Source organism: Numida meleagris, chromosome 1 (genome assembly GCF_002078875.1).
Source record: "Numida meleagris isolate 19003 breed g44 Domestic line chromosome 1, NumMel1.0, whole genome shotgun sequence".
Lineage (NCBI taxonomy): Eukaryota > Metazoa > Chordata > Aves > Galliformes > Numididae > Numida > Numida meleagris.
In genome coordinates, this window is record NC_034409.1 from 98777664 (window position 1) to 98804571 (window position 26908).

At 37.2% G+C, this 26908-nt stretch overlaps 1 protein-coding gene across 2 annotated transcripts in view; it reads left to right on the top strand.

The window, feature by feature from the left end:
• Positions 1–26908, top strand: part of NCAM2 (neural cell adhesion molecule 2) — a 264222-nt gene that overhangs the window by 136655 nt on the left and 100659 nt on the right. For both annotated transcript variants that reach the window (XM_021403529.1, XM_021403523.1), the window contains exons 7-8: positions 2397–2557; positions 14150–14295. In XM_021403529.1, the coding sequence (XP_021259204.1) occupies positions 2397–2557; positions 14150–14295 (307 nt within the window). The remainder of the gene's footprint in view (positions 1–2396; positions 2558–14149; positions 14296–26908) is intronic.

A 26908-nucleotide genomic window follows, 5' to 3' on the forward strand; every position in this document is an offset into this window, starting at 1 on the left:
ATCTTTTCCCTCCGGCTGGAAAATGGTAACAGAGGAGCAAAGTCCCCTGGGGAATGTAGTAGTCCTTCTCTTCTGAGAACCAGGTACATTCACTACATGATGTTATGAAGTGGAATACCAATAACCGAAAATCATAAAACCATGACAACTGATTTAACAGAATGTTAAATTCTGCCAGGATGTGAAAAACATTTTGAAAACCAAATGCTAGTGATATTGAAGTGGCTTATATTCTTCTGCATTGAATTAAGCAAGATGCTGGTCAAAACTGTAGTTTCAAGCTTAAACATCTCTTTAGACCATATCTAATATGACAGAGCTTTATCTAGTTATTTGACCCTTTTTATTTCTAACTGCTGACTATTTTTAAGATTTTATCAATTTAGAATGGAGGCATCTGAGCTGCTGTGTTGATGTTACTCTAAAATACCTTATATCATTTGCTAGTTAGTCAGTTTGAGATACCTAACAGAGAAGAAAGGTTGTCAAAATTTAGTTTTAGTTCACTGTATTTAATATGCAAATGTGCTTTGTTAATATTTCATGAACTAAGGGAATCTAATTCTTTCACCACTTAATTGAAATTTCAGTAAAGCATAGCCTTCAGAGAAACAATACACTAATAGAAATAAATTAGCTGGCGCTGAAATATAATTCAAATGTACAGGTCCTGAACTGGTAATGTTTACTCATGGGAATAGTTCTTCTGAAAACACAGTTATTGTTTACATTGGTGGAGATAATTTACAGTAATAAAGTTTAGTTGGATCTGTTCCCCATATCTTTACTGACAGGGCATAGAACTATCTAGCAAAAGAAATAATAAAAGAAACAATCTTCTTTAAACGTGTTGTGTTTTCTCGTTCACCCATATCAGTGTCAATCTGAACCTTTCCTTTTCCGTAGAAGTTCCGTGGTAATCTTCATGATCTAATTTCTTCTCATCTATGGTCATAGATATAGGTAGATGAGATGAGATGTAGGGCACTTGGAAACCAGTTTTGACCTCAAGTATAGACTCTTGTCTCCTATAGAAATCATTGTAATTTTTATGAAAACACTTAGGTGGAAAAATAGACCTTTTAAGCTAAACAATTTAAATGGTTTTCTTTGAACAAGAGATGAACAAGAATCACCATAGTGTATTAAAATGGACTGATAAGTGGAACAGAGTTACTTAAAAAAGGTTAGTAAAATGCAAGATAAACAAATGCCAGGGAATGCCATTAATATTCCCAAGGAGGGGAAAATACAAACAACAAACGGTGTTTTCACTTCTAGGGAAAGTATTATTTTAGAAAATATGAAATACAGCTAGCTATCAGCATTCTGTGAGCAGAAAGAATGTGAACGTGATTGTTGCTCAAATCTTGAAATAAAACAGTTATGAAACTAGCTATATGCATTGGCTTCCTTTCACAATTTGTTTTCAAGAGCTTGGCATTGCCATCAGTTTATTAATGCTTACGAAAATCAGGCAATCTTCATGTAGGTGCATATGAGAACAGACTGTTGATGATTCAACAGAAGTAAGGACAAAAGAATCCTAAATCAAACAAGTCAGAATGAAAAGAAATAAAAATTAAGCTAGGATTGCTTTCTTTTAGAAGAAACCATTATGATAACTGTGTGTATGCCATGGTACTCAGATGGAGTGGTCAAGCCTTGGTCAGCCCTCAGAATTGTTCACAGGTTTTTATTATTTCCATACCATCTGGTCAGAGGTAATTATAACGTCTGGAGATATGTCTGCTTACTAAATTGTGGCTAACCAACAACATCTGAGAGGAAATAATTCAGAAGAGTTCTTTATGTGCCAAGAGGCTCTATGTGTAAGTAATATAAAATCATTTTTATAAATTTTTACCTTATTACTAATGTGAACTGCAATGGTAAACTTAAAGATGTGCTTTTTTCTTTATGTTTGTTACATACAACTATGTATTTGTCTGATTCCTTGAGTGCAAGTTGTGCATTAGAGTTCTATTCAAAAGCAATTTTTCTAGCATTAAGTCATGAAAATTTAAAAATAAAGTTATTATAGTATTTTTAATACATATATTCTAGAACCTGACAATAAAATTGTGAACCTGGGGTCTTGAACATCAAAATGGAGTCCAGAATGCATTGCTTATGTCTAGAGTATGCACATTCTTACGGAAAAGAAAAAAAACCAACACAACACTAATCCAGCAGAACAATTGTCATCATACTCAAATTAACTCCATTCTACACATACTGCCGGTTTATGTCACATGAGTTAATGCATTTTTGTTAACAGCATAATAGCACTTTCTTACAAGATTGTTCAAAATTGATTGATGCTTTCCTAGTGTATTCCCTAGTATTATTTCAGACTTTGGAACCTGCTGATTGTTTTATACTTTTTTTTTTAGGAATGGTAAACTTATTGAAGAAAATGAAAAATACGTATTGAGAGGGAGCAATGCAGAGTTAACAATAAGAGATATAAAAAATGTTGATGCGGGTCCTTATATCTGCAGTGCTAAAAACAAAGCAGGAAATGATAAAAGACAGACATTTCTTCAAGTTTTTGGTAAGTACTGTATATAATGTACTATCCTTCCTTTCACAAGAGGGAACTGAAGTTATAATACCCAATTCTCAATGGAACAGTATTCCTGCAATGTGTCTACTGATGCAGCAAACCACTCTATAATTTTATAACTTTTTCCTTGCTGTTAACCACTTTAACCTTTAATCCTGAATCCAATTTTGAAAAGGCTATCTTTACTATTGTACTATTCAGATACAATACAGTGGAGTGTTAAATTGTTAATTCACTCTGGTTTGCCTTTAGAAATTGTCTGCTTGCAAGAAAACCAAAGGGAGTATAAGAGAAAACTATCGAAAGGGGAAAAATGATTATTTGTCTTTTCAGTCAGTTTTTGTTGTTGTTTAAGGAGAATGCCACACAGAGGTGTTCCTGATTTTGTATCTGTTTTTGTCTTTTTAGTATTGTTTTTTTAAGTGCATGATTGAGTAGTCACTAAAGATTATCTGATATTAAGAAACAAGAATTTCAGAGGCAAAAAGTAATAAAAACATGAAAACTTCCCTCTCTTTCTTTGCCCTACTACCCAATCTGTGTTCATGATTGTGTCCTTTACACAGAACACTGACTGTTTCTTTGAACATTTCCGTAGCTTTGGCCTGATAAGAGTAGACACTTATAAGCATATAGAAGATCTCCCTCAGAATCACTCTGCAGGATCAGGGCCATAGCTTATTTATAAAAAGCCTGCAATTTAAGCAGTGTGATTTTTTAAAAATTAATTTTTGGTATATATAGTATCACTGTATTGTTAGTGTGCCTCTACATTGTATAAATAATTAACTATAGGTTTTAGTAGAAAGGAAGGTCGCTTATATTTGAACATCTAAAGCGTGTACTGAAGACAGTGGGAAATTAAATTTTACATTCCTGCTGAAACTAATCCGTACAAAGCGAAACAGTTCCAACAGAAGAGGCTAATCTTGATGTTTTTCACTAGAAGCTGATGGATTGGTTAATACTGTTTTCTGAATTTGAAGCATGAGGCTGAAGCCATCTGTAAAGTCAACAGATTCACTGTCTGTGCGCCCTCCCCTGTCTTTCCTGTTTGGGAAGCAAACTTTCTACTCCTTATTGCTCCAGACCGTGCTGTTGGCAGTCCTTCGTACACATACACATACAGAGATGTGTTGGCTAACCATTGGGGTACTTCCTGTTCTGTGGTGATTGAGTGTTCTTCTAAATTACTTTTCAAAGAAAAGAAAATTAAATACAGTTTTAAATTTCATTCTCATCTAAAGTTATAGAGCATATTAAAGACTTTTATGCAAAAAAGAAACTTTTTATTAAATTGTATTTTCAAAATTGAAAAATATAGAAGGAATAGAAATGTCTTGCTAGTTTCAGTATGAGTTTGAGGACATTTGTAACAGGAATAATTTTGCATGTAATTTAATTAATTTTAAATATGGCTGAAATTTACTTAATTTTGCTTATGGCAAGGTAATTTATTAATACAAGGAACAATGAAAGGGGGGGAACACTGGACTAAGAGTGAATATTTCCTATATACAATATATAGAAAATATACGTTCTTATATACATTACATAGGAAATATGTTCCTTTCAACGGCCACTGGTCTGGAAAATCCCTGGAAAAATAAATTCAGATGATGAAATACATCATAGAATCATAGAATGGTCTGGGTTGAAAAAGACCTCAGAGATCATCGAGTTTCAACCCCCCTGCTGTGTGCAGAGTTGCCAGCCACTAGACCAGGCCGCCCAGAGCCACGTCCAGCCTGGCCTTGAATGCCTCCAGGGATGGGGCAACCAAAACCTCCTTGGGAAACCTGTTCCAGTGCGTCACCACTCTCTGTGTGAAAAACTTCCTCCTAATATCTAACCTACATCTCCCCTATCTCAGTTTAAAACCATTCCCCCTTGTCCTATCACTATCCACCCATGTAAACAGTTGTACCCCCTCCTGTTTATATGTTCCCTTCAAGTACTGGAAGGCCACAATGAGGTCTCCCCGGAGCCTTCTCTTTTCCAAGCTAAACAAGCCCAGTTCCCTCAACCTTTCTTCATAGGGGAGGTGCTCCAGCCCTCTAATCATCTTGGTGGCCCTCCTCTGGACCTGTTCCAAGAGCTCCGTGTCTTTCTTGTGCTGGGGACCCCAGGCCTGGACGTAGTACTCCAGATGGGGCTTCACAAGAGCTGAGCAGAGGGAGACAGTCACCTCCCTCTCCCTGCTGGCCACTCCTCTTTTAATGCAGCCCAGAATATAGTTGGTCTTCCGGGCTGCCAGTGCACACTGCTGGCTCATGTCCAGCTTCTCGTCCACCAGGACCCCCAAGTCCCTCTCCGCAGGGCTGCTCTTGAGGAGTTCTTCCCCCAGTCTGTACAAATACCTGGGATTGCCCCAGCCCAAGTGCAGCACCTTGCATTTGGCCTTGTTGAACCTCATTAGGTCCACATGGGCCCACTTGTCCAGCCTGTCCAGTCCCTCTGGATGGCTTCCCTTCCCTCCAGTGTATCGACTGCACCGTTCAGCTTGGTGTCATCTGCAAACTTGCTGAGGGTGCACTCGATTCCACTGTCAATGTCATTGTTAAAAAGATTGAAGAGCACCAGTCCCAAGACCTACCGCTGGGGGACACCACTCATGACTTGACATAGAACTGCTGATCACAACCCTTTGGCTGCGTCCAGCCAGCCAGTTCTTAATCCATCGAATAGTCCATCCTTCAACTCCACACCTCTCCAACTGAGAGAGAAGGATGTGGTGAGGGACCCTGTCAAAGGCTTTGGAGAAGTCCAGGTAGATGACATCTGTCACCCTTCCCCTGTCCACTGATGCCGTGATGGAGAGCGGCTCAGCAGCCACATCAGCCGTCTCTCTCAGAACCCTGGGATGCATATTATCCAGCCCCATGGACGTATATACATTCAGTTTCATGAGGAGGTCTTGGATATCATGAGTCTGTTCAGTCCTTTTAAATCTGTATTTCATTTTTGCTTCTGCAACATCCTAAGCTCCTACAATCCTTAAGTAATTTCTTTCTTGCATGAGAAAGTATTTCTTATGCTTAGTCTGGAGCCTATTCATTTCTTTGGCTCATAATTCCTATTTTAAGTTTAAAAAGGAAATATAATTCTGCAAGTTCTTTACATCAAATGCAGTTTTATGTCACTTTCATTTCTTTAATGAGATGAAAAATTCCAATTTAGAAATTTCTCCTACTATAGAAATCATTATGAATCTCTGATCCATGTATTTCTGTACCTGTCTAGTTAGAATCTGGTGTTTGTGGAATGGCAAGGCGAGAATAGCATGCAGGAGTCATGTTGTGAGGGAACGTGACTGCTGAGCTGCGCAGTCTGAGCTGCTTCTATTTGAATCTCCATTCCTTCTCTTGCATTCCCTTTACCTCCTTGGCTTCCCAAGGTTTGAACTGTTGTTTCCGCAGAGCTGTCAGACTTGTCTCCCAAATCTCTTTCCTGAGTGTTAACAGCTAATTTACAGCACATCATTGAGTATGTAAATTTAGGAAAGATCAACACAAAGGAAAAGGCATTACAAAAGAGGTGGAAGGACCAGCATGATAGAAAGGTGCTACAAAGGAAGAGAAGCAGATCACTTGGCTGTATCAGAAGATTCTGGGTTCACAGGGAAAAGCTCCCCCGAGGAGGGATCTCCATAAAGAGATCCTTCCTCAGTGGCAGTCAGCCCTTAAATGAGGCCTATGAATAAATGAATTGACTTCACTTGTGCTTCCAGGGCTGACTGGGTCTTTCCTCCAGGTGCTCAATCAGTGGTTCAGGCTGTGACTCAGCAGTTCCCATACATAGAGCTACTTTTCCTGTGTGCTCTTCTATTGGATGTATTTCAATTAGGTTATAATAATCTGTGTACTGTCAGTTTCACTTGGCTTTGTATCAGAAAATAAGCTTCTTTCCTCATTTGCAGTCTCTAAAGCTCACTGGGATTTTAGTCTAATATTTCCTTTACAAAGATCACCTCTCACTCTGAAAACGTGGAACAGAGTTGCTGTATTTTCTCTTACAAATAACTTTGCTTTTTCTTCTGTCTCTTTTACACAGATTAAACTCACAGACATGTTTACAGCCAGCAATTTATTATACTTTTCTTCCCCTTAAATGCATTCAAAAAACTGCATACTGAAAATGGCAAGGCAGATGGCTAATTATTATAGCTCAATAGCACACAAACAGACAGTTTATGTTAAAATAACCTATTAAATTACATATATTTTTTCCACTCCATTAGCTTGTTTATCTCACCTACCTGTTACCTCTAATTTTAATTTGCAGTTCAAGCTTCTTGAGACTATTGTTTGTACTACATCAGGGCTCTGGCAGGATTGAAACTTTTAATACTAATCATGTAACCATAAAGCAGTAATAACAACAGTAATGTTACGGAATTCAGCATTTTATATTTCTTGTGGTCTGCACTTTTTGAATGGGTGTGGCCGTCATAGTGTCATCTAATATCTGCATATGTTTATTTCCATATGTGACTTTGTTTTTTGTTAAAAAATATATACATATATTGTTTCCAATGTCAGTGTTTTAAAAGCTATTTTGTCTTCATATCAAATTCTTATACAGGCTTTTTCTGGAACCCTAACACATATATAAAATCCTATATACTCCTACCCTGCACTCTCCTGTTTTTAACCTTAATTACTGCTTTTTATTTGCTCTGCATAATAAATCTTAGAGAAGAAGGGAAATCCCTGTCACTGAGGATTTCTTAATGATCATGATTATAATTATAATTACAGTATAGTCTGACCACATACTATTTCTATTTTCTAGATGTCTTGTTAACTGTAATATGAATCTTGTATAGCAGCGAGATTTATGCAGCTGTGTGCAATGTAAATTTAATTGATTACTGAGGAAAGTATATGCCATCATTCCTTTATGATTTGTCATCAGGCAAATGAGAAGATGGAAAATGTAAATGACCTCTTCTGTCTTATCCCTCTTATACTTATTCCAAATGATTAAAAATATTTATCTTTCTTATGCTCTCGAAAGCCATGCATCTTTGAACCAAGCAGGCTGGAATGTATACTGAGAATGTGGTGTTAAGGTTGCCTACATTTTTCACTATTTTCAGTCTTTGCAACCACATACATTTTACATTTACAGTGCCTTGAGCACACCTGCTTATTTTTCTTTCATCATAACAAGCAGATAAATTTATGTTTTGTTTTGTTTTCTGTGGTAGCATTCAGTGCATTTATAGGTGCTCTTTGTTTAAATCTACTGATACATCTATACAGGGAATACTGTGTATTTGTGTATAAAACTATCTGTGCTTGCTCATCCCCATGCCAACTGCAGTTTCAGGAAGTGCAAGTCATCAATTAAAGATATAGTGTTAAACATTCATGCACTTTCTATATTCCTTCTTCCCTCCCTCTTACCTTCTTACCTGTGTGGAACACCTCTAATTGTTAAAATAAAAATAATGCTGTCTGTAAGAGCAATGAGACCATATCTGTCAGAAGACAAGTCTTAAATCCCTTCAAGTACAAAGTAGTAGTACACTATAGTGCATTTATCCTGCACTAAATCAAGCCCTAATGTATGAGCAAGGCTGTTATTTTTCGTTTGTTTGTTTTTAAGACAGGAATCAAATTTCAAGAATCATTGTTTATATATTTCCTTGTTGGGCTCTAGCTTGTGTACAGAATTCAAATTGTACCAGCAGTTTTCAGGAGGACAGGGTTGCAGTTTCGCTACCTGATTCAGATGTGGATATGCAGGAAAGCAGCATACCAGGCAGTGATTTTGACATGTAGTAAGCCTGTTGATAATAAATCCATGTTTGTACTGATAGCATTTATTTTCGAGAGACATAATCAGGACTGTCTCAAGCTTTCTATTTGTTCTGCTTCTCAAGTCTGATGAACATCTTGTCAATGATATGGGTAGAACTCTGTGAATTCATTAAGATGTGTATCTTTCTCAAGAAATAAATTGTAAGCAGCAAATAACAAATCTAGATTCTCAGACTGCTATCCATGTTCTTAAGCTTTGTACGGGAGGCTATACAGTATGCAGCAATGAGCATAAACTGTCAGTTTATAAGGTGTTCTCCCCTTGTTTGAAATCAATTAAGAAGAGACCAAGGAGGAAATCATAAACTCATTTATTGAGAAAATGGTAGAGATCTGAAGACCAGACTTCTCTGGTCAGAGAACAAATTCTCCAACTAGCGAATATTAGTTTATTATTTGGCAGCATCACTCTTGCTGATATTTCAAAAGTAACATCTGTAGTGATGAGCACAGAATCATAGAATGGTTGAGGTCTGGAGGTCATCTGGTCCAAGTCCCCAGCTTCATGCAGAGGCCCCTAGACCAAATTGCCCAGGACCATGTCCAAAAGCAGTACTGCTGCCTTCCAAGTAAATTCATTTATTGAAGTTCAAGCATAATTCCTTTCTATGTTCAAACCTATACTTTCATTTCAGTCAGACCATTCGGTTAAGAATTTTTTAAGTACATTATTATCAGATTGGATAATAGGAAAAGATTCTAAACTGAGGTGGTGATTGGGTGCTGGGACAGGCACCCCATGGCAGTGCTCTCAGCACCAAGCCTCTCTGAGTTCAAGGAACATTTGGACAATGCTCTCAGAGATGTGGTTTGATTTGTAGGTAGTCCTGTGTGTAGCCAGGAGTTTGACTTGATTGTCCTTGTGTGTCCCTTCCAACTCAGCATATGTTGTGGTTCTGTGATTATAATACAAATGCTTCAATATTTTTGACTGAAGAAGCTAGCAAAGACCTGGAGGCCTTCTGGACTGACATCCCAAGACCCTTTATTTTCATTTGTTTCATATTTGCTAGAATACTGAAAGTAAACACCAATTCAGTTTGAGAATGGTCATGTCAGTTTAGAAAGAACAGTTAACTGAAAAAATAAATCCATTTCAGTATTTCTGTCAGTTACAGTCTTTGCTTTTTTGAATAAATGTTATTTACTCCTATGCAAAAGTATTTTAATATTTTCTGATGTCCAAAATGTAATTTAAAAGCAGTCAAACAGTATAAAACTATTAGCCAATAGCTTGTGACCTATTAAAATTAAGCAATTAAATAATATCCTTTCCCATTTTCAGCTCTCTTCTTCCTAGTAATAACTGTCAGCTAGATACAGTTGATGATTAATCAGTGCTTATTCCTTTAAATGTCAGCTAAAATGTCAAGTTAAAACTTTGTCTTGTAATAATCCATTTGAAGAAGACTCTAAATAAATTTATAATATTAATCAGAGAGATAAAAAGATAAATACTTTAAATTATATACTTTAGAAGATGCATCATCTTGAGAAAATCATATAGTTTGTCATGTATGTATGAGGAGATAATCAAGTTCTGATGAAGATAATGCCAAATTTTGCAAATTTCTTTCATAAAATACTATATATGATGCTTTCATTTGAGTGTTGTATCTGCCGTACATCTTTCCTTGTTTTCAGGAATGATAATACATGTAAAGAAAGAAAGAACTGTTTATACTGTAGCCAGGAGACATGGCTGTAGAAATAGAGTATCTGAACTACTCATGGTAGAATATTTCAGAGACATGTGAATGATCCTAGAAGTGAGAGTTAAAACTAAAATTATTTTGATGTTGTCTATTATCTCAAATTCTTCTTTATTTATTTCTCCAAAGTAGCATCCTTGGTTATACCACTGAGGACAGTTACAGCTTTTCTCACCTGAATTGGTATCCTACCATAATGCGTTGCGTACTGCCTTGTAATGTACCAAATAAAGCTGGATGCAGCTGATACTTAATAGAGCCCCTGATCTTGCAGGATATTTTCTTCTTGTGCACAGTGTCACTCACCTTAGATTATATCTTAATGAAGAAGGATATTAGTGCACAGTTAGGGAAAACATTGTTATTAGTAATTATATTGTTATTAGTTATTATATTGTTATTACTAATTATATGTAATTAGTGCATTAGTTAGGGAAAATATTGTGTTTCATCTCTATGCACTAAACATACAGTAGATTTTTTTGTAATAGCCGAGGGTGAACAGACTGTACACAAGCAACCGAAAGACTATGGAGATAAGGAATGAGAAGTGAGACCAAGAATGGTGTGGTAGAAATGGACAGAAGGGAAGGAGATGATCTATCTGGATATAGCAAATTTGAACCTGGTTTTATTATTTTTCTTTGTGATGCTGAATGCACACTGGTAATAAATTAAATAGTGATTAAAAAAATGAAAAAGGAGACCACATATAAGGAAAAAAAGAATCTTTACCACGAGGACAATCAGAAGCTGCATCAGGCTGGTGTGAAAGATTGTGCAGTCTGTTCTTGAAATTTTTTTAAGATAGTCCTCAACAAATACCTGAGCAATCTGATCTGAACAGGGTTTGTTGACTCTGTGTTGAGCAAGAAGTTGGACAGGATGACATCCTAGAGTCCCTTCTAACTGGAATGTTTCTCTTTCCTCTTCTGATCTATGAATGTAACTCAATTACTCTTCTGTATGGCATATACTTGTGAAAATCCATTAGAAAATACATTACCTCACTGTTTATTTTGTGCTTCATATAGACTATAATCTAGCAGTGTTTCATCAAAAACAAAAGTCAAGAAAACTGCATGAAAGCTATTAAATATACAAACATAGCTCAGTGCTATTGGATGTAAACATACAGAATCATATTCCTATTATAGGATTACATACTAAGTTTTCCAATGTGTCTCATTCAATCTGCAAAGATTTGGAGAAGCTTATTAATGGTTAAATATGACTGAGTATATAGTGCCAACACATTTTTTATGAAGGTACTCTAATGTGATGGGAAAGAGTAACATTCTATGAATAGTTCTACAGCAGAGGTTTTTTATGGTATTGTGCAGATAAGTCCTCTAGGTAAGTGTTCCCATTTAACTAGAAATGGCTTTGCATTATTAAATAACCTGTCAAGGCACAATATAGCTTGAGAGCTGTAATTGCTCTGCACCAGTACCTGTAAACTGGAATGATCTGAAGAATGCTAACATTATCTGGACTCTTAAAAATGTATTTGTCCACCAATTTACAGCCTGAATAAAGGTGAATACTGTGTCAGAGGGCTTTTCAATTCTTAACTGTGTTAAGAACTGTGTACCCCCCTACCTGGGGGTAGAGAAGCCCTACAGAGAGATCTGGACAGGCTGGATCTCTGGGCTGAAGCCAAAGGGATGAGGTTCAACAAGACCAAGTGCCGGGTCCTGCACCTTGGCCGCAACAACCCCAGGCAACGCTACAGGCTTGGGGCAGAGTGGCTGGAAAGTTGTATGGAGGAAACAGACCTAGGGGTATTAGTCGACGCTCGGCTGAGCATGAACCAGCAGTGTGCCCAGGTGGCCAAGAAGGCCAATGGCATCCTGGCTTGTATCAGAAATAGTGTTGCCAGTAGGAGTAGGGAAGTCATTCTCCCTCTGTACTCAGCCCTAGTGAGGCTCCACCTTGAGTACTGTGTCCAGTTTTGGGCCCCTCCCTGCAAAAAAGACATTGAGGCCCTGGAGCGTGTTCAGAGGAGGGTGACGAAGCTGGTGAGGGGTCTGGAGCACAAGCCTTATGAGGAGCGGCTGAGGGAGCTGGGATTGTTCGGTCTGGAGAAGAGGAGGCTCAGGGGAGACCTCATCGCTCTCTATAACTACCTGAAGGGAGGTTGTAATGAGCTGGGGGTCAGCCTCTTCTCTCTTGTAACTAGTGGCAGGACGAGGGGGAATGGCTTCAAGTTGCGCCAGGGGAAATTTAGGCTGGACATTAGGAAATACTACTTTTCTGAAAGAGTGGTCAGGCGCTGGAATGGTCTGCCCAGGGAGGCGGTAGAGTCACCGTCCCTGGAGGTGTTTGAGGAACATTTAGATATAGCACTGGGAGACATAGTTTAGTTGGGTTGGTGGTGGTAGGTGGATGGTTGGACTAGGTGATCTTGTAGGTCTTTTCCAACCTAGCTCATTCTATGATTCTATGATTCTATGATTCTATGAATAGTAGTACAATATGTTTGTTATCAGATTTTGTTAAACTCAGTTTGTGTAAGGCAGTTAGATATTTCTAAAGATTCAAGGTAAACAATATTGTCTTGATTTCAGCTGGAATAGAGTTAATTTCCTTCACAGAGGCTTCCATGTTGCTGTATTTTGGATTTGTGATGAGAATAGTGTTGATAACGTACTGATGTTTTAATTGTTGCTGAGCAGTGCTTGGAAAGATCCAAGTACTTCTCTGTTACTCACACTGCCCTACCAGGGAGGAGCTGAGGGTGCAGAAGGACCTGGGAGAGGACAGAGTCAGGGCAGCTGACCTAAACTGGCCAGAATGACGTTCCCATACCACATGATGTTGTACTCAGTAATAAAAGTTGGTGAAAGAATGAGGAAAGAGGGTATGTTGAGTAAGGGCATTTGTCTTCCCAAGTAACCATTATGCGTGATAGAACTTTGCTTTCCTGGAAATTGCTGAACATCTGTCTGCAAGATGGGAGCTGATGAATGAATTCCTTATTTTGTTTTGCTTGTACACACAACTTTTGCTGATCTAATAAACTGTCTTTTATCTCAACCCACAAGTTTTCCTACCTTTACCTTTCTAATTCTCTACTCCATCCCACTGAGGATGCTCTGCTGGCTACTAGGGCTAACCACAACAAATATTAATAATCCTGTATTGTTACAAGTAATTTGTCTTCGAAGACAGATTGTCATACATTCATAGAATAGCTGCATCAGGAAGGCATTTCTGGAGATGATCTAATGCAACCCCACTGCTCAGAGCAACATTAGCCAGAGCAGATTGCTCGGGACTGTGTCTTGTTGAGTTTTGAATACGGTCTAGGATAGAGACACTACAGCCTCCTGGGCTTGCTTGTTCAACCACTCCTCACAGTGAAAAAAAAAAAGGTTTTGCTCTTATTATTTCAATTTGTGACTGTTGCTTCTTGTCCTGTCTTGGCACCACTGAGAAGAGTTTGTCAACACCTTTATTCACCTCTATCAGATATTTATACTTGTGATTAAGATCCCTCTGAGTCTTCTTTACTCAGGGACACCTTGCTGATTCATGGCCAACTTCTTGTTCACTGGGACCCTCTAGGCCCTCTCTGCAGAGCTGCTTTCCAGCTGATCAGCACCAAGCCTGAACTGTTACATGGAATTACTCCTGCTCACGTTCAGGATTGCTGTGGAGACACTGAGTCTTTGTTTCATTCCTGAAATGTCCTGCTCCCTAAGAGACAGGGAGCCAGGATCAAAGCACAATGACAGGTCCACCAGGGAGAGGGCCTTGTTAATCAGGGCCCATCCCATAGCGCTGAAGCAAGGGAGCAGGCAGCCCTGGAGCTGGCAGCCATTTTTAGACAAGAGTTCAGGTTGTCAAACACAGAGAAATGGTTGTTGTGCAACTTGAAGTCAGAAAAGTTGGTTGCTCTTGTGGATGGTAATGTTAAACCTTCAGGTAAACTGAAGTAAATGAATATAAATACACTTTTTTAAAGAAAAAAAATAATTTAAAAATATTTTTGCATTCTTCATGCAAGGTGAATAATGTAATTTGTATTTTAACAGTGCAGCCTCAAATAATACAACTTAAAAATGAAACCACATTTGAGAATGGGAAAGCAACCCTCATCTGTGAAGCAGAAGGAGAACCTATCCCAGAGATTACTTGGAAAAGGGCCATTGATGGAATAACTTTCTCTGAAGGTGACAAGGTAAATCAGCCTTTACAATATCTGAATATACACTGCCTTGCTAAACTTCATAAGCAGAAAGTGAACTTAGAGAAATTGAAATTAATTTTAGATGAAATTGGAAGGAATTAATATTTCTTAAGGTAATGAAAGAAAGTTTACATACAGAATTTTAAATTAACATTTAAATTATAAAAGCTAAAAGCAAAAAAAAAAAAACAAACAGTAAAAGTGCCGGAAGGTAATATTTAGCTTTTCTTGATCATATTTGGAATCAGTCCAGTATTTCTCAAACTGCTGTGGAGTTTACAGAAGTCTGAAATAAAAAATATAATACAAAAATTATTTCCAGATACTTTGGAAATCTCTCCTTTTCACCTTGGGTTTTTTTTCTTACTTTTTTCCTTTATTTTTCCTGCCAAAGAGTAAGATAGTCTTTAACTACAAATTGAGCCCATTTTCCTATTATGATTTCCCATTTTCATGCTTTATTACAAAAATAAGTTGAGTAGAAAAAGATTGTAATGAAGAAAGTCAGTTGCTGTGGGAACACAAGCTGTAAGTAGATGGAATGGTAAGCAGAAGTGAAAGGTGTAATGTTATTCCTAATGAGGTAGATCTGTTTCTCAAGAGTGTTTTAAAAAATAATTTTCTTTTTATATTTGAACAAAAATTTCCTTCTTAATTTCTTTAGATAGAATACAGATTTTGTCTGCATTACTTAAATTGTGAGATAGCATCTGTATGACTTGCTAATTCCGAATTTAGACAAAATAAACAATCTGCTTGCATATGTTTGCAGATTAATAGCTATCACTTAAAAAAAAAAAAAAAAAAGATCAGACCAATCATGGAATTAGATACACAAGTTAGGTCTCTGAGTTCATAGGGAGTTACTGGGCAAGGATTGCTCTGAAAGTAATGTCTCCTATTTTGTTCTCTTGGTCCATGATGTCAGAGGTGAATGTTGGTAGTATGACAGTAGAGGTTGAACCTTCCCACCGATATTCTGTTACATTTTGATGCTGTGTGACAGATGGGCAGCAGAGCAGCAATCTGACAGTCAAATGGCATCTGACATGGAAGGGCATATGGAGCAAAGGTGTGGAATTGGATTCCTCTAGGTAGAAAACATTGTACTCCACAATATTCACTGATGCCTGCTGAACATTTATGGAGACCAAACAATGGATGTGAACACAGTGAGGCAGTGGGTGGTGCAGTTCGGCAGTGGTGAGAGGGGTGTGAAAGACAAGCCACATTCCAGATGGCCATGCACAACTGTCATACTGTGAAACGAAGAGCATCTTGATCAGCTCACCCACACAAATCAGCAGATTATGACCAGGGAACTGTGTATGGAGCTGAATATTGGCGTCAGTGCACTGGAAACAATGGTGGCAATGTTGGATTATTGCAGAGTTTTCATCAGGTAGGTCCCATGAATACTCACACAGGAACAGGAGGAAAACTGTGTTCAAGTTTGATCCAATACGAAGCTGAAGGTGACAGTTTCCTGGATTGCCTTGTTACCAGTGATGAGACATGGTGTCACCACTACAAGCCAGAGTCTAAATGACAGTCCATGCTGTGGCAACATGTGAATTCCTCATTGAAGAAAATGTTCGAGATGCAGCCCTCAATAGGTAAAGCAATATGCACTGTCTTTTGGGGTAGGAATGGGGTGATCATTCTGGATTTCCTGGAATCCAAGCGAAGGATCAACTCTGATCGCTACATTGTGACACTGACTAAACTGAAGGCTTGAACTTCTATAGTCAGGCCAGAGAACGATACCACCTTTCTCTTGCTGCGCCATAATGCCAGGCCAGATACCAGTTGGAAGACTGTGGAGCGCATTGCCAGTCTTGGCTGCACTGTCCTACCACACCCACTATATAGTCCGGATTTGGTACCTTCTGACTTCCATCTGTTTGAGCCAATGAAAGATAGACTGTGTGGGAAACATTTTCCTAGCAGCAACACCATCAAAGCCCCTGTGAAATAGTTGGTCACCTCCACTGGTGCAGATTTTTATGAATGTGACCTACAGGTTGTTGTTCACTGCTGGTGAAAATGCATAGCTAATAGTGGTAACTATGCTGATAAATAATGTATTGTGGCTGAGAATTTGCTGTATCAAATAGCATTACTGTGCTCTTTGTATATGTTGTATTTTCCATGGAAATAAATAGGAGGCATTACTTTCAAAGCGACCTACATGTATTAAGGAATTATGTAGTTTTATTATTAATGTTCTAACAGAGAATGTCTTTTCTGGTCAATTCTCCTACTCCACCTTTCCTGGCATTGTGGCAGTTCATATGAGGTTCTGCCTACTATTTTCCTGTTCTGTGATTTACATTAAAGAGAAACATCTTTTTTTTTTCAAGAAGTTTTGCATTAATCAAAACAGTCTCTCTCCTCCTTAAGTATTTCAAGATAAAGGTGAGCATTGTAATGCATCAAGTCTACACTTGGTTCAAACGTTAAAAATGTGTTTTTTCACTTATGTTTGGAATACTCCTAAAGTAGTTATATCAGAAAATGAATGCAAATTGAAGAAACAAGCTAAACACATGGATGCAATTGAAATCTGCTATTTATCCAGTACTCATATAGTATGATATGACATTCTTAATTCAAACTGCAGATGGTTAAACTCTTCAGACGTGTCAGACGTGTCTAGGTGTTATCTAGGTACCAGTTTTTGTGTGTGGAACATAAAAAGACCAAGAATAAATAGTTACATGGTTTCATTTTGTTGTTGCCAGTGAAGGAACTTACAGTGTATTGCTCATGGGAGGGTTTTTTGCTGAATGTTGAATAACTGTTCTGAAAGACTTCATATGTCAAGCTATAAAATATGCTTCTTCATTTTCCATGTAGTTCTGCAACACTGTAAGGAGCAAAAACTTGACTAGAGCTTTCCTACCAAATTTCATGAATAGGTTAATAGGGAACCAAATTAGTGGTGAATAAATTATTGAATATTTCTTGAGTAACATAGCAATGTCCTGCAACAATAAAGAGAAGAAAAAGGTGAGTTGAAGAAAACAGAGGTTTCAATAAACAGTCTTAAACTGAAATTATTTATTATATATATTGTAACTTGAAATAGTGTCCAGTCACCGGACATACTTGCATAAATATAAAAAAATGTTGTCTACATTCAGTGAATTAATCTTTTGAATTTTTTTAGCAGTTAAAAAAAAAATTGGTGCAGACTGTAGTTTACCAGTGTTTTTTGTTGAAGTGAGTATTAAGTGGGTGGTAGTGATTTTTGTTCTGTAGAAGATGTAAGATTTGTTGTAACCAGAACATTACCGTGATAGTGATTAAAAATCAGAAAGTGTTATTATTTTTAATTATAGTTCTGTTATTTTTAGAATGTAGCTCCTCAGTCTTGTTCTTGTTTCGCTAAAATGCAAGTATAGCTTGTATGGATAGTTACAGGATGTGCTGTCTGAAATGTTTAACAGTCCCTTAAATTCAAAATGTTGCCTGAAGTATTTCTTAGCCAGAAAAGAAAGCAATAACATTTTAATTTCTCAAAACCAAAATTAATTTGATCAAAGAACATATGGAAAGCTTATTATGTAAGGCCCAAATTATATAATAATTCCTTCTTTCCTTTCTCTCCCTCCCAAAACATAGTGAATTGTATAAAATACTGCAAAATTTGACTCATCCTTTGGTTTATGAGTTTTCGATTTAACAAAAATTAAATATCACTGGGAGATATCTATGTCTTTGTAATTGATCTACCATTACTTTTTCCTGTATGAAGGCATGTTTTTATTACTGGCTAATATGATTGCCTTCCGTTATAGGTATATTAAATCAACATTTATTACCAAAATTCCAAGTTTTTCCCAATTGGAAAGAAACATAGTAGTTTCTTTGAAATTAGCAGAGTCTGTGACATTGCACAGATGCATGCTGCTGTATCTCTCATTCAGAGTATTTTCTGTTATCTTCAAACCATAATAAGAGTTTTTCTTCAGATACAAAGTTTAATGGGATTATTGCTGGCTGCTCTGGACTTGTGGTCCTAAACCTTGGCTGTAGTCACTTAGGCTGGTTACCACAATTTTTATAGTGATAGCGGGATGTCATGATCTGTCGCGAATAAGTATTCTTGCAGGCCTGTTTGATTTTTATTTCCCTTACTGATAATGGTGGATCCTTTACACTTCTCAGAACTGTCCAAAAGACATGAAGTGCTTTCTACAACTTTGTCATTCACTTTTCAGACTTTGACACCTTTGTGTTGTCTAGTTACAAGTTCAAATGTGTTTATGCAGATGACACACATAACATATCAAGGAATGAGAGATGGCTAAGAAACATTTCAGACTCATGCTGTTGATTCCCAGTAAATCCCAGAACACCCTTAGAGTTCCAAAGAGCTTGGAAAGAAAAATGAGTGTGGCAGTAGCTACAAGGATAACTGAAATCTACATGACTCATTCCTCAGCAAAATACTAGGAAAGCTGAAGTAGATGCAATAAATATTTTCTTCAGTAATGTAATCATTGATAGTTGACATGAATTGACTGCAAATAGATCTTGTCAAACTGACTCAGCATAAATTAAAAATCTAAGTTGTTGTACTACCAAAATTAACTGAGTCAGTGTGCTAAATGCTAAACATTTTTGAGGCAATAGAGTTAGTGACAAAACCAGCAGGCTTGGAAGTCCAGCTAAAAATATGGGTGCTTATTTCCTCTGAACTGTTTAAGGGCTTGAAGGATGAATCATTCTTCCTTCATGTTTACCATCTTAGAAGTTTCATACAGAAAAGCTTTTGGGCACGTGCTTGATAGTAGAAATCACATAAGACTACGTATTTAACTTCTTGGCGTATGGAAAAAATACTAACATGCAACCAAATTTGATAGATACACTGTTATAGTACATCTATTTGAAAGAAGGAAAGAAAGAAAGAAACTGATCCAGGGAAATGCAAATTTCTAAGAGTGGGATTTTGAATACAGGTTATGTACAGCAACAGGTTTAACTATTCGCAACTTGGGTATTCCTGCGTAGTCATTACACACAGTGAAAGAGGAATTCAAAAATCCAGAATTCTGCAGTGGGAGAAAATCATTTCTCTTACAGAATTTTTTCAGAAGCCATGTGCACTGAACAGAGATGACTGTTAAGGACATTAAATCATAGAATCATTAAGGTTGGAAAAAACCTTTAAGATCATCTAGTCCAACCATCATCCCATCCCCACCATGCCCAATAACCATGTCCTTGAGTGCCACATCCACATGCTTCTTGAACACCTCCAGGGGTTCTTCCAGGGATTCCACCACTTCTCTAGGCAGCCTGTTCCAGTGCCTCACCACTCCTTCTGTGAATAAACTTTTCCTAATATGCAACCTGTGTCTCCCCTGGCACAACTTAAGGCCATTAACTCTCATTCTACCACTGTTATCTGGGAAAAGAGGATGACCCCCACCTTGCTGCAACCTCCTTTCAGGTAGTTGTAGAAGATCGATCAGGTCTCCCCTGAGCCTCCTCTTCTCCAGACTAAGCAATCCCAGAAGTGCATGGTTTGCTCCCTCTTCTCGCTTCAGCTTTGATGATAGTATTAGGCTGCAACTGGACATCTGGTGCACCAGATATCCTGGCTACATAGTCCTTCTGAGGATAGCTACTGAAGAAGTACCCTGTCAAGTAAATGGGTGAGATGTGGTGAGTGTATTTTAAATGACAGCCTTGTTTTAAGAGTAATCACTGAAGAAGGAAGAGTTCTGAATGTGAGATCATTCGTAGCCTTCACAAAGTCAAAATGATGTTTTATTTTAAATGATGTTTTTTATAACTGGGACATGGACTTTTCTGAGTTTTGAAATGATTGTGTGCAAAAGAAGGGAAAATACGCACCAAAGTAATAGATCAAAGAAATAACCCTACTGGGCTTAAGAAACAGAATGTTAATCAGTAAGAGGTCTATAATTATCTCTAAGGAAAGCATAGCTTTGATAAAGGATTTTCAATATATCAGATCTATGTGATTGAAAATTGAAGCCCAGTGATTTCAAACAAGACACAAAGAAATTTTCTCCTCTCCTTTTTTTTTTTCAGTTAGCTTTTGGAACAGTCTATAACACAGTGAGGTCTCTCTTTCATTGAGAATTTGAAATAAAAGTGTCTTTCCCCTTCCTCTGACCTCTGCTGAAAGTTTAAATGGAAAGTTTTCCAGGCAGCTACAATAGATGACCTCTATAATACTTTTATAGCTATATAACTCATAACCGCATAAGAGCGGGTAAGCCTGAGTAAATGAATGATTATGTGTGACAGAAGGCATTTGGCTCACCCTTTAAGATTTGAAAATTGAAATGGAGATTTACTCTATGATTAGAGCTTCATCCGCTGTTTCAGCATCAAGCCAAAACTTTGTGTATGGTGTATGTACTTTGTTTTGCGCTTCTATTGCCCAGCTCCTTTCTCAGCATGGCACGTCCTGTCACTGACTTGCCAACCTGGCCATTGCCTCTTTTGGCTGAGATTTAAAATGGTCTGATCCTACAGACTTCTGTGCATCCAGCAGGCCTGGACCTTTTCCCAGTAAAAATAAGCAGGAGAAGAGTTACACTTTCGTAGAACAGAAGGAAGGATAGTGACTGGATTTGATTTGCTGTAATCACTTATAAAATGCGTTTTGGACACATAGACACACACCTATGCACAGCCCTTTATGAAAACATATCCTGATTCTCTAAGACAAAAAAAAACGTTGATTTTTCTGCATTCTACAGCAGTTTGAAGGCAAGGTTTCATTATGTACTTTCCTTAAGTAATTCTAGCACAATTATGAAAGCTGCCCGATGTAGTTTGTAATTACCATTTCAAGCTCTATTTTGGAATACAAATAACAATAACAGACGGGGATTGATTTGAGACAGTAGCTCTCTGTATGCAGCATGTGTGCAAAGAGACAATCTTTACCCTGAAGAATTTGCATTCTAAACATGTAAAATGAATGAAAGAAGAAAAATCACTACACAGTCCAGCATCCATCCAATACTCAAGTTTGATAATGCCTCATTATATGGAGCAACGAGTTAGAAAAATAATATTACTTTATTTTATATAAACTTGATACAAATTAGCCAAATGTCTTTGAAATACCTTACCCTATTCTAGCTTTATGCACAAGGATCTCAGATGTTAAACTTTATAATGAAGGTTATAGAGATAGCTTGAAAGTTTGATTTCTGCTTCCTTGCATGTACTGTGCTGTGTGTTCCTGTGTAATTTCCTATTTTCTAAGTATTGCAAAGCCCACACCAGCAATTAAATTCTTTTCCAAGTTTGATTTCACCTTATATTGGCATATAAATCATAACTGTTCTGAGTTTGTAGTTAGTAGACAACTATAAAATAGTTGTCAGGATCCAGCAATAGGCAAAAGATTTGAGGTTTGTGTTGTTTTCTTCTTTGAAATGTCAACTCTGCTTTTTACCCAAACCTTTTAACTCCACTTCACCTCTCACAAATATTAACAGATTTGATGAGAAATTTTTTGGACTACCTGTGTTTGCCATTGTCATCTTACAAAAAGATGCAATGTTATAGAAGCAATTTTAGGGTAAATCTTAGAAAATTACATTGCTTTTATTTTGAGATAGTAATTGAGAGTTCTTATATTCTTACATCAACGATGAGCTTTTTATTTGGAGGATGATGTGTGCAGAAAGAGAAAGCATAGAGATATTGAGGATATTTTAAATACCAGTAGATTTCTTTCTTCTTATGACGTATACAAATCCCAGCCTTTGTAAGTTAATCTCAGGAATTTCTCTTTTGAATGGCTGGAAGACTATAAGGGGCAAGTCCCCTTGCATTAGTAAAGAAAATTCTTTCACATACTTGTTGTGCAAGCAGCTTCTACTTACAATGCCATAGACTATTCTTGCTGTTGTGATATCGGTTACAGTTAATGTAGGTTTCTGCAGTTGACTCACACAATACAGCTGACTGTGCAATTGAGAAACTGCAAGTGTTTCAACCAGGCATCATTGGCTGGGTAGGCAGCTGGACAGTGGACAGGTAGCTGAGATGCAGGAATAGCTGATGGCCACCACTCCAGCCATTCTCCTTACACAGAAATGAGCAGAGACACGTGGAGCATGAAGACTCTTTTTTTTTTTTTTTTAAATGAATCATGATGGGCATCACATGTTGAGGATATGAAATGGTAGTGAGGATATTTTGACCAGGAGGAGAAGGCAAATGAAAGGACTTGTAAGCAAGTGGAAAACATGAAGCTAACCTTAAATGTCAGATAATTAATGCTGTTGGAGCTATACAGACTTACATCTTCTGGCATGTGCAAACTGTGAAGCACATATGGATATTAGACTCTTACCAGTCATCAGATGCACTGAAATCTGCTTGTGTTGGAGCTCCTTCATCTTTTCAATGGTGATTTCTTATGGCACAGTTCAGATGCAATATTTGTAATGCTGGAATAAATTCTTCAGGAGCTAAAAATAAGAGTGTACAGTTCAGGGAGAGTACTTTGGTTGGATGATTGATTTCAAAGGAGTAAGATAGTGTACAATTAGATGGATGAGGAAATAAAAAGCAGTTTTCCTGGCTGAGCTAATGAAGCACTGCATTAGGAAAGCTGCAAACCAGTGTGGATATTTCAAAATCCCTAAGAAGTACAACCATTAATCTGAGTTCCCCTCTCTCTTTTTGGTAACAGTATCAGCAGAGATATGTAAATGGAGCCCAAACTGAAGTTAGAAATTATTTTGATGTACTGTAACGTCTTCCCTAATGCAGGTTTGACCAGTGGCTGTATTTGGTAACTCCATACTAAATTTCAACCACTTGACCAGAGGGCCCTTAGATTTATTCCTGCTTTAGAAGGCAAATTAAATGCTCTTTGACACAGAACAGAACAAAATAGCTATACATGTACACATCTATAAATGTGTTCAAGTTGTATTGATAGTTGCTTTGGTTTACACTGGCTCAGAATTAAAAAAACGCAGAATATCCTGACTTTGAGGGGACCCACCAGGAGGATTGAGTCCAGCTTCTGGCTCCACATAGGACCATCCAAAATTCAAATCCTGTGTCTGAGAGCATTGTCCAAACACTTCTTGAACTCCAGCAGCTGGTGCTTTGACCATTCTGCAATTTTTCCTCTCGGTGACACTTTGTATGTGGGACAGAATTAAGTAGGCAAAGTTGTTGCTCTTTGCATTCTTGAAAAATGACAAATAGCCAAGAAAATTTAGATTTTAATACCTCTTCTATATTAAAAGCTTAAGCAAACTAGGGGAAATGGAACATCACTAGTTTAATCAATTGTTTGCTATGAAATCTAAACTTAAGTGCAGATTTTTTATTCTGTAAACGAGTAATCCTGTTTATACCTAATTTATATTATAAAAAAAATTGTCTTCTATTTTTAATCCATTTGCTTATGGAGCAAGTACATATTTGTGGGTACTTTCTCTAGGTTGTGATGTTGCATTTACAGGCTGAAATAAAGCTACACAGGCTTCAAAATAACACACAGCATTAGCTTTTTCCATTTAGTCATCAGTGATGATAATCTGTCTGTTATACTCTTGAGGATTAAAATTATCAGGGAACTTTTTTAGACCAGCATTTCCTATGATAGCAGTGCAGCTTGGACTTCAATATTCATTCATTGCTTTCACTATACTAAAGATTGTTTCATGAGCTTCTAATTATCAGTTGAATTATATACTCTCTAATAATATTATCAAGATATAGGTATAACTGATGATACATGGTACATTAAGCACTACAGCTACACATATGTACAACTGATCTCAGTTGGTAGTGTTCACTAATTTAACAAGATGTTCTCCGGAGACTTCGGAAAGGATAAATCTTCTAGATACCATGGAAACTCATGGGAAATGAGAAATCCAGGCTATGGCACAACCAGCAGTGGAATGCTGGAAAAATGCTGTATTTTTCTGTAACCTGTCATCAGTTTTCCTGACATGAAAAATAGTTTGAATATTAGGAATGTTCTCCTTGCATGTTAGGAGAAAATGGAAGGATTTGTATTTAGACTTCTGGCAAAACCAGGATACGAAAGCAAAGGTCCTGGTTGAATCTGTTGTTTGATTTGTTTAACAAACTATCTAAACTCAGTGTAATAATTAGTTCTTGATATTTTTTTAATGTCTTCAATATGCTGTTAAGAAACTTATTTTCTTATCACATTTTCACTGTATCATTTCCCTCTGAACATCCACTCATACTATTTTTCTATTAATACCAATGCTAAGATTTCAAACACAGTAAAGTTTTGGTGTCTTAACACAATAATGTTTATGAGCTGGCGTTTGTCTGTCGTCTGTGGTAGTTGGGAGACTGTGGAACCTAACCAAAAGCGTACTGCAATAATCCCTTTTCTTTCCAACGGGAAAATTGAAGACTGTTTGTCCTGCCCTTACTGGCAGTCTCTAATGTTCAGCTAATAATATTTCTTAAGCCTGAATTGAGGCTGAATGAACTGTTTGTCTGAACTCTGATCCGTGGTCAAAATAGCAACACCCATTTATGTATGGAGTAAACCTGTGTTATTAAAATTTCTAAGTGTCACATTAATATGAATAATGGTATTAACAGTAAGATTTTTTTTCTTTACTTTGCATAAACTTATACAAACCAAGTTGTGACACTTATGTCAGAGTGCAATTAATTACTAGTATATGGTAATCTTTATCATACTGCAAGCTGACCTTTTAACATGGTTTAATATACTTAATAAATAGCTGATACATAATATTAAAGCCATCCGGGTTATATTACATGGTAAAAATTTATGGTTTTAACAGACTATTATACAACAATAGTTTCTTAATTCAGAGTTTGGCAATAAAAAACCCATTTTGGAAATATTTAGAGGTCTAAATGAAAAAAAAAAAAACCACTCTTTTACCAGCATATTTCAGAAACCCATGTTGGAGTTACAATCTGTTGATTGATAAATATTATCTGTTTTAATTTAGAAAATGTGAGAATGAGTTGTAGAGTCTCATTGGAAGCCAGAGTGATTCTAGAGCTTTTAAATTAAGGGAAAAAAAATTGCAGTATGGATATTATTTAGGCCTTAGGCCACAGTTATCGGTGCTTCTTTATGTTGTTCTTTTTTTTTATCAGACATTCCAAGTGATTCAAGTAATACCAATGCTGTAGTAAGACTTTATTCAGATAAAAATATCACTCACCCAAAAGCAATACTGTAGGTATTGAAAATAAAGATCTGTAAGAACTCCTTAAGTTTCATAGATAGTTGCTGAAAATTCTCATGCCCTTAGGTCATTGTATTTAGGAAATATATTCTAATTATGTTAAAAAAAAATTACTAATTCTGTATGAAGATGTGCTGGTTTATACAAAGAGATCAGTCCTATTGCCTTGTTTACCTTTAGCTTATTTGTTAAAATGAAATTATGTAATCATAAAAAATTAAAAACTAGTCATTTATCTTGTAGCAAATGCCCAGATATTAAATAACATGAATGTTTTTGCTCATGAGATATCCTCAACAAATGTATTTTTTGACAGTTTTATTGTTAACTGCATTGGGTGACACTGAGAATTGGTAGCTGTACAAATCAATGGAAAGAAAACTCTTACCCCTACTAACAACCCACCAAGAGACCATTAGCTGCTGTCTACTTCTTCTGAAGCCAGTTGTGGTGTGCTGACTTAGGCCAACTCCCAGCTGCCCCCCCAGCCACTCTCTCACTGCTTCCTCAGCAAAACAGGGGGAGAAAATAAGAACGAAAAGCTCCTGGGCTGAGCTAAGTTTCAAGTTGCGCCACGGGAGATTCAGGCTGGACGTTAGGAAATACTACTTTTCTGAAAGAGTGGTCAGGCGCTGGAATGGGTTGCCCAGGGAGGTGGTTGAGTCACCATCCTTGGAGGTGTTCAAGAAACATTTAGATGTTGTGTTGAGAGACATGGTTTAGTGAGGTTATTGGTGGTGGGTGGATGGTTGGACTGGATGATCTTGTAGGTCTTTTCCAACATAGCTAATTCTATGATTCTATAAAGACAGGGAGAGAACTTAGCAAAGCATACTCAACTTGGATAAAGTTCATTTCATTTATTGTGAGTTGAAGTATAGAGTAGGATAATGAGAAACAAAGACAAAACTAAAAGAGCTTTCCCCCACTCTTTTTCTTTCCAGGCTCATCTTCACTATTTTCCTCACTGACTGCTCTGTCTCCTCCACACATCCTCCATCCTCCTGAGCCTTGCAGGGGAATGAGGGCTGTGGTCTGCCTTTGTCTTTGATGAATCTTCCTCACACTTTTTCAGTATGGAGTGGCTCATTGGCTACAGTCCTTCATGAAGTGCTCCAGCAGGGGTTCTCTCCATCGCAGAGTGACGCATGGATTTTTTATGCTGCCATGTCACAGTCTCTGCTGTCCATCTTGTTTCAAAATCTAGTAGTAGCAGGTTTTTCCATAATAAGTTCCACCCAATTTGACCGATTTTTACAGTGTAATCTTACATCTCTACATATAAATGAATTTGCAAATATAAACAGGGAAGCTCAAATGATAATAATTAAATAAAATGACTTGCAAATAAATACTCT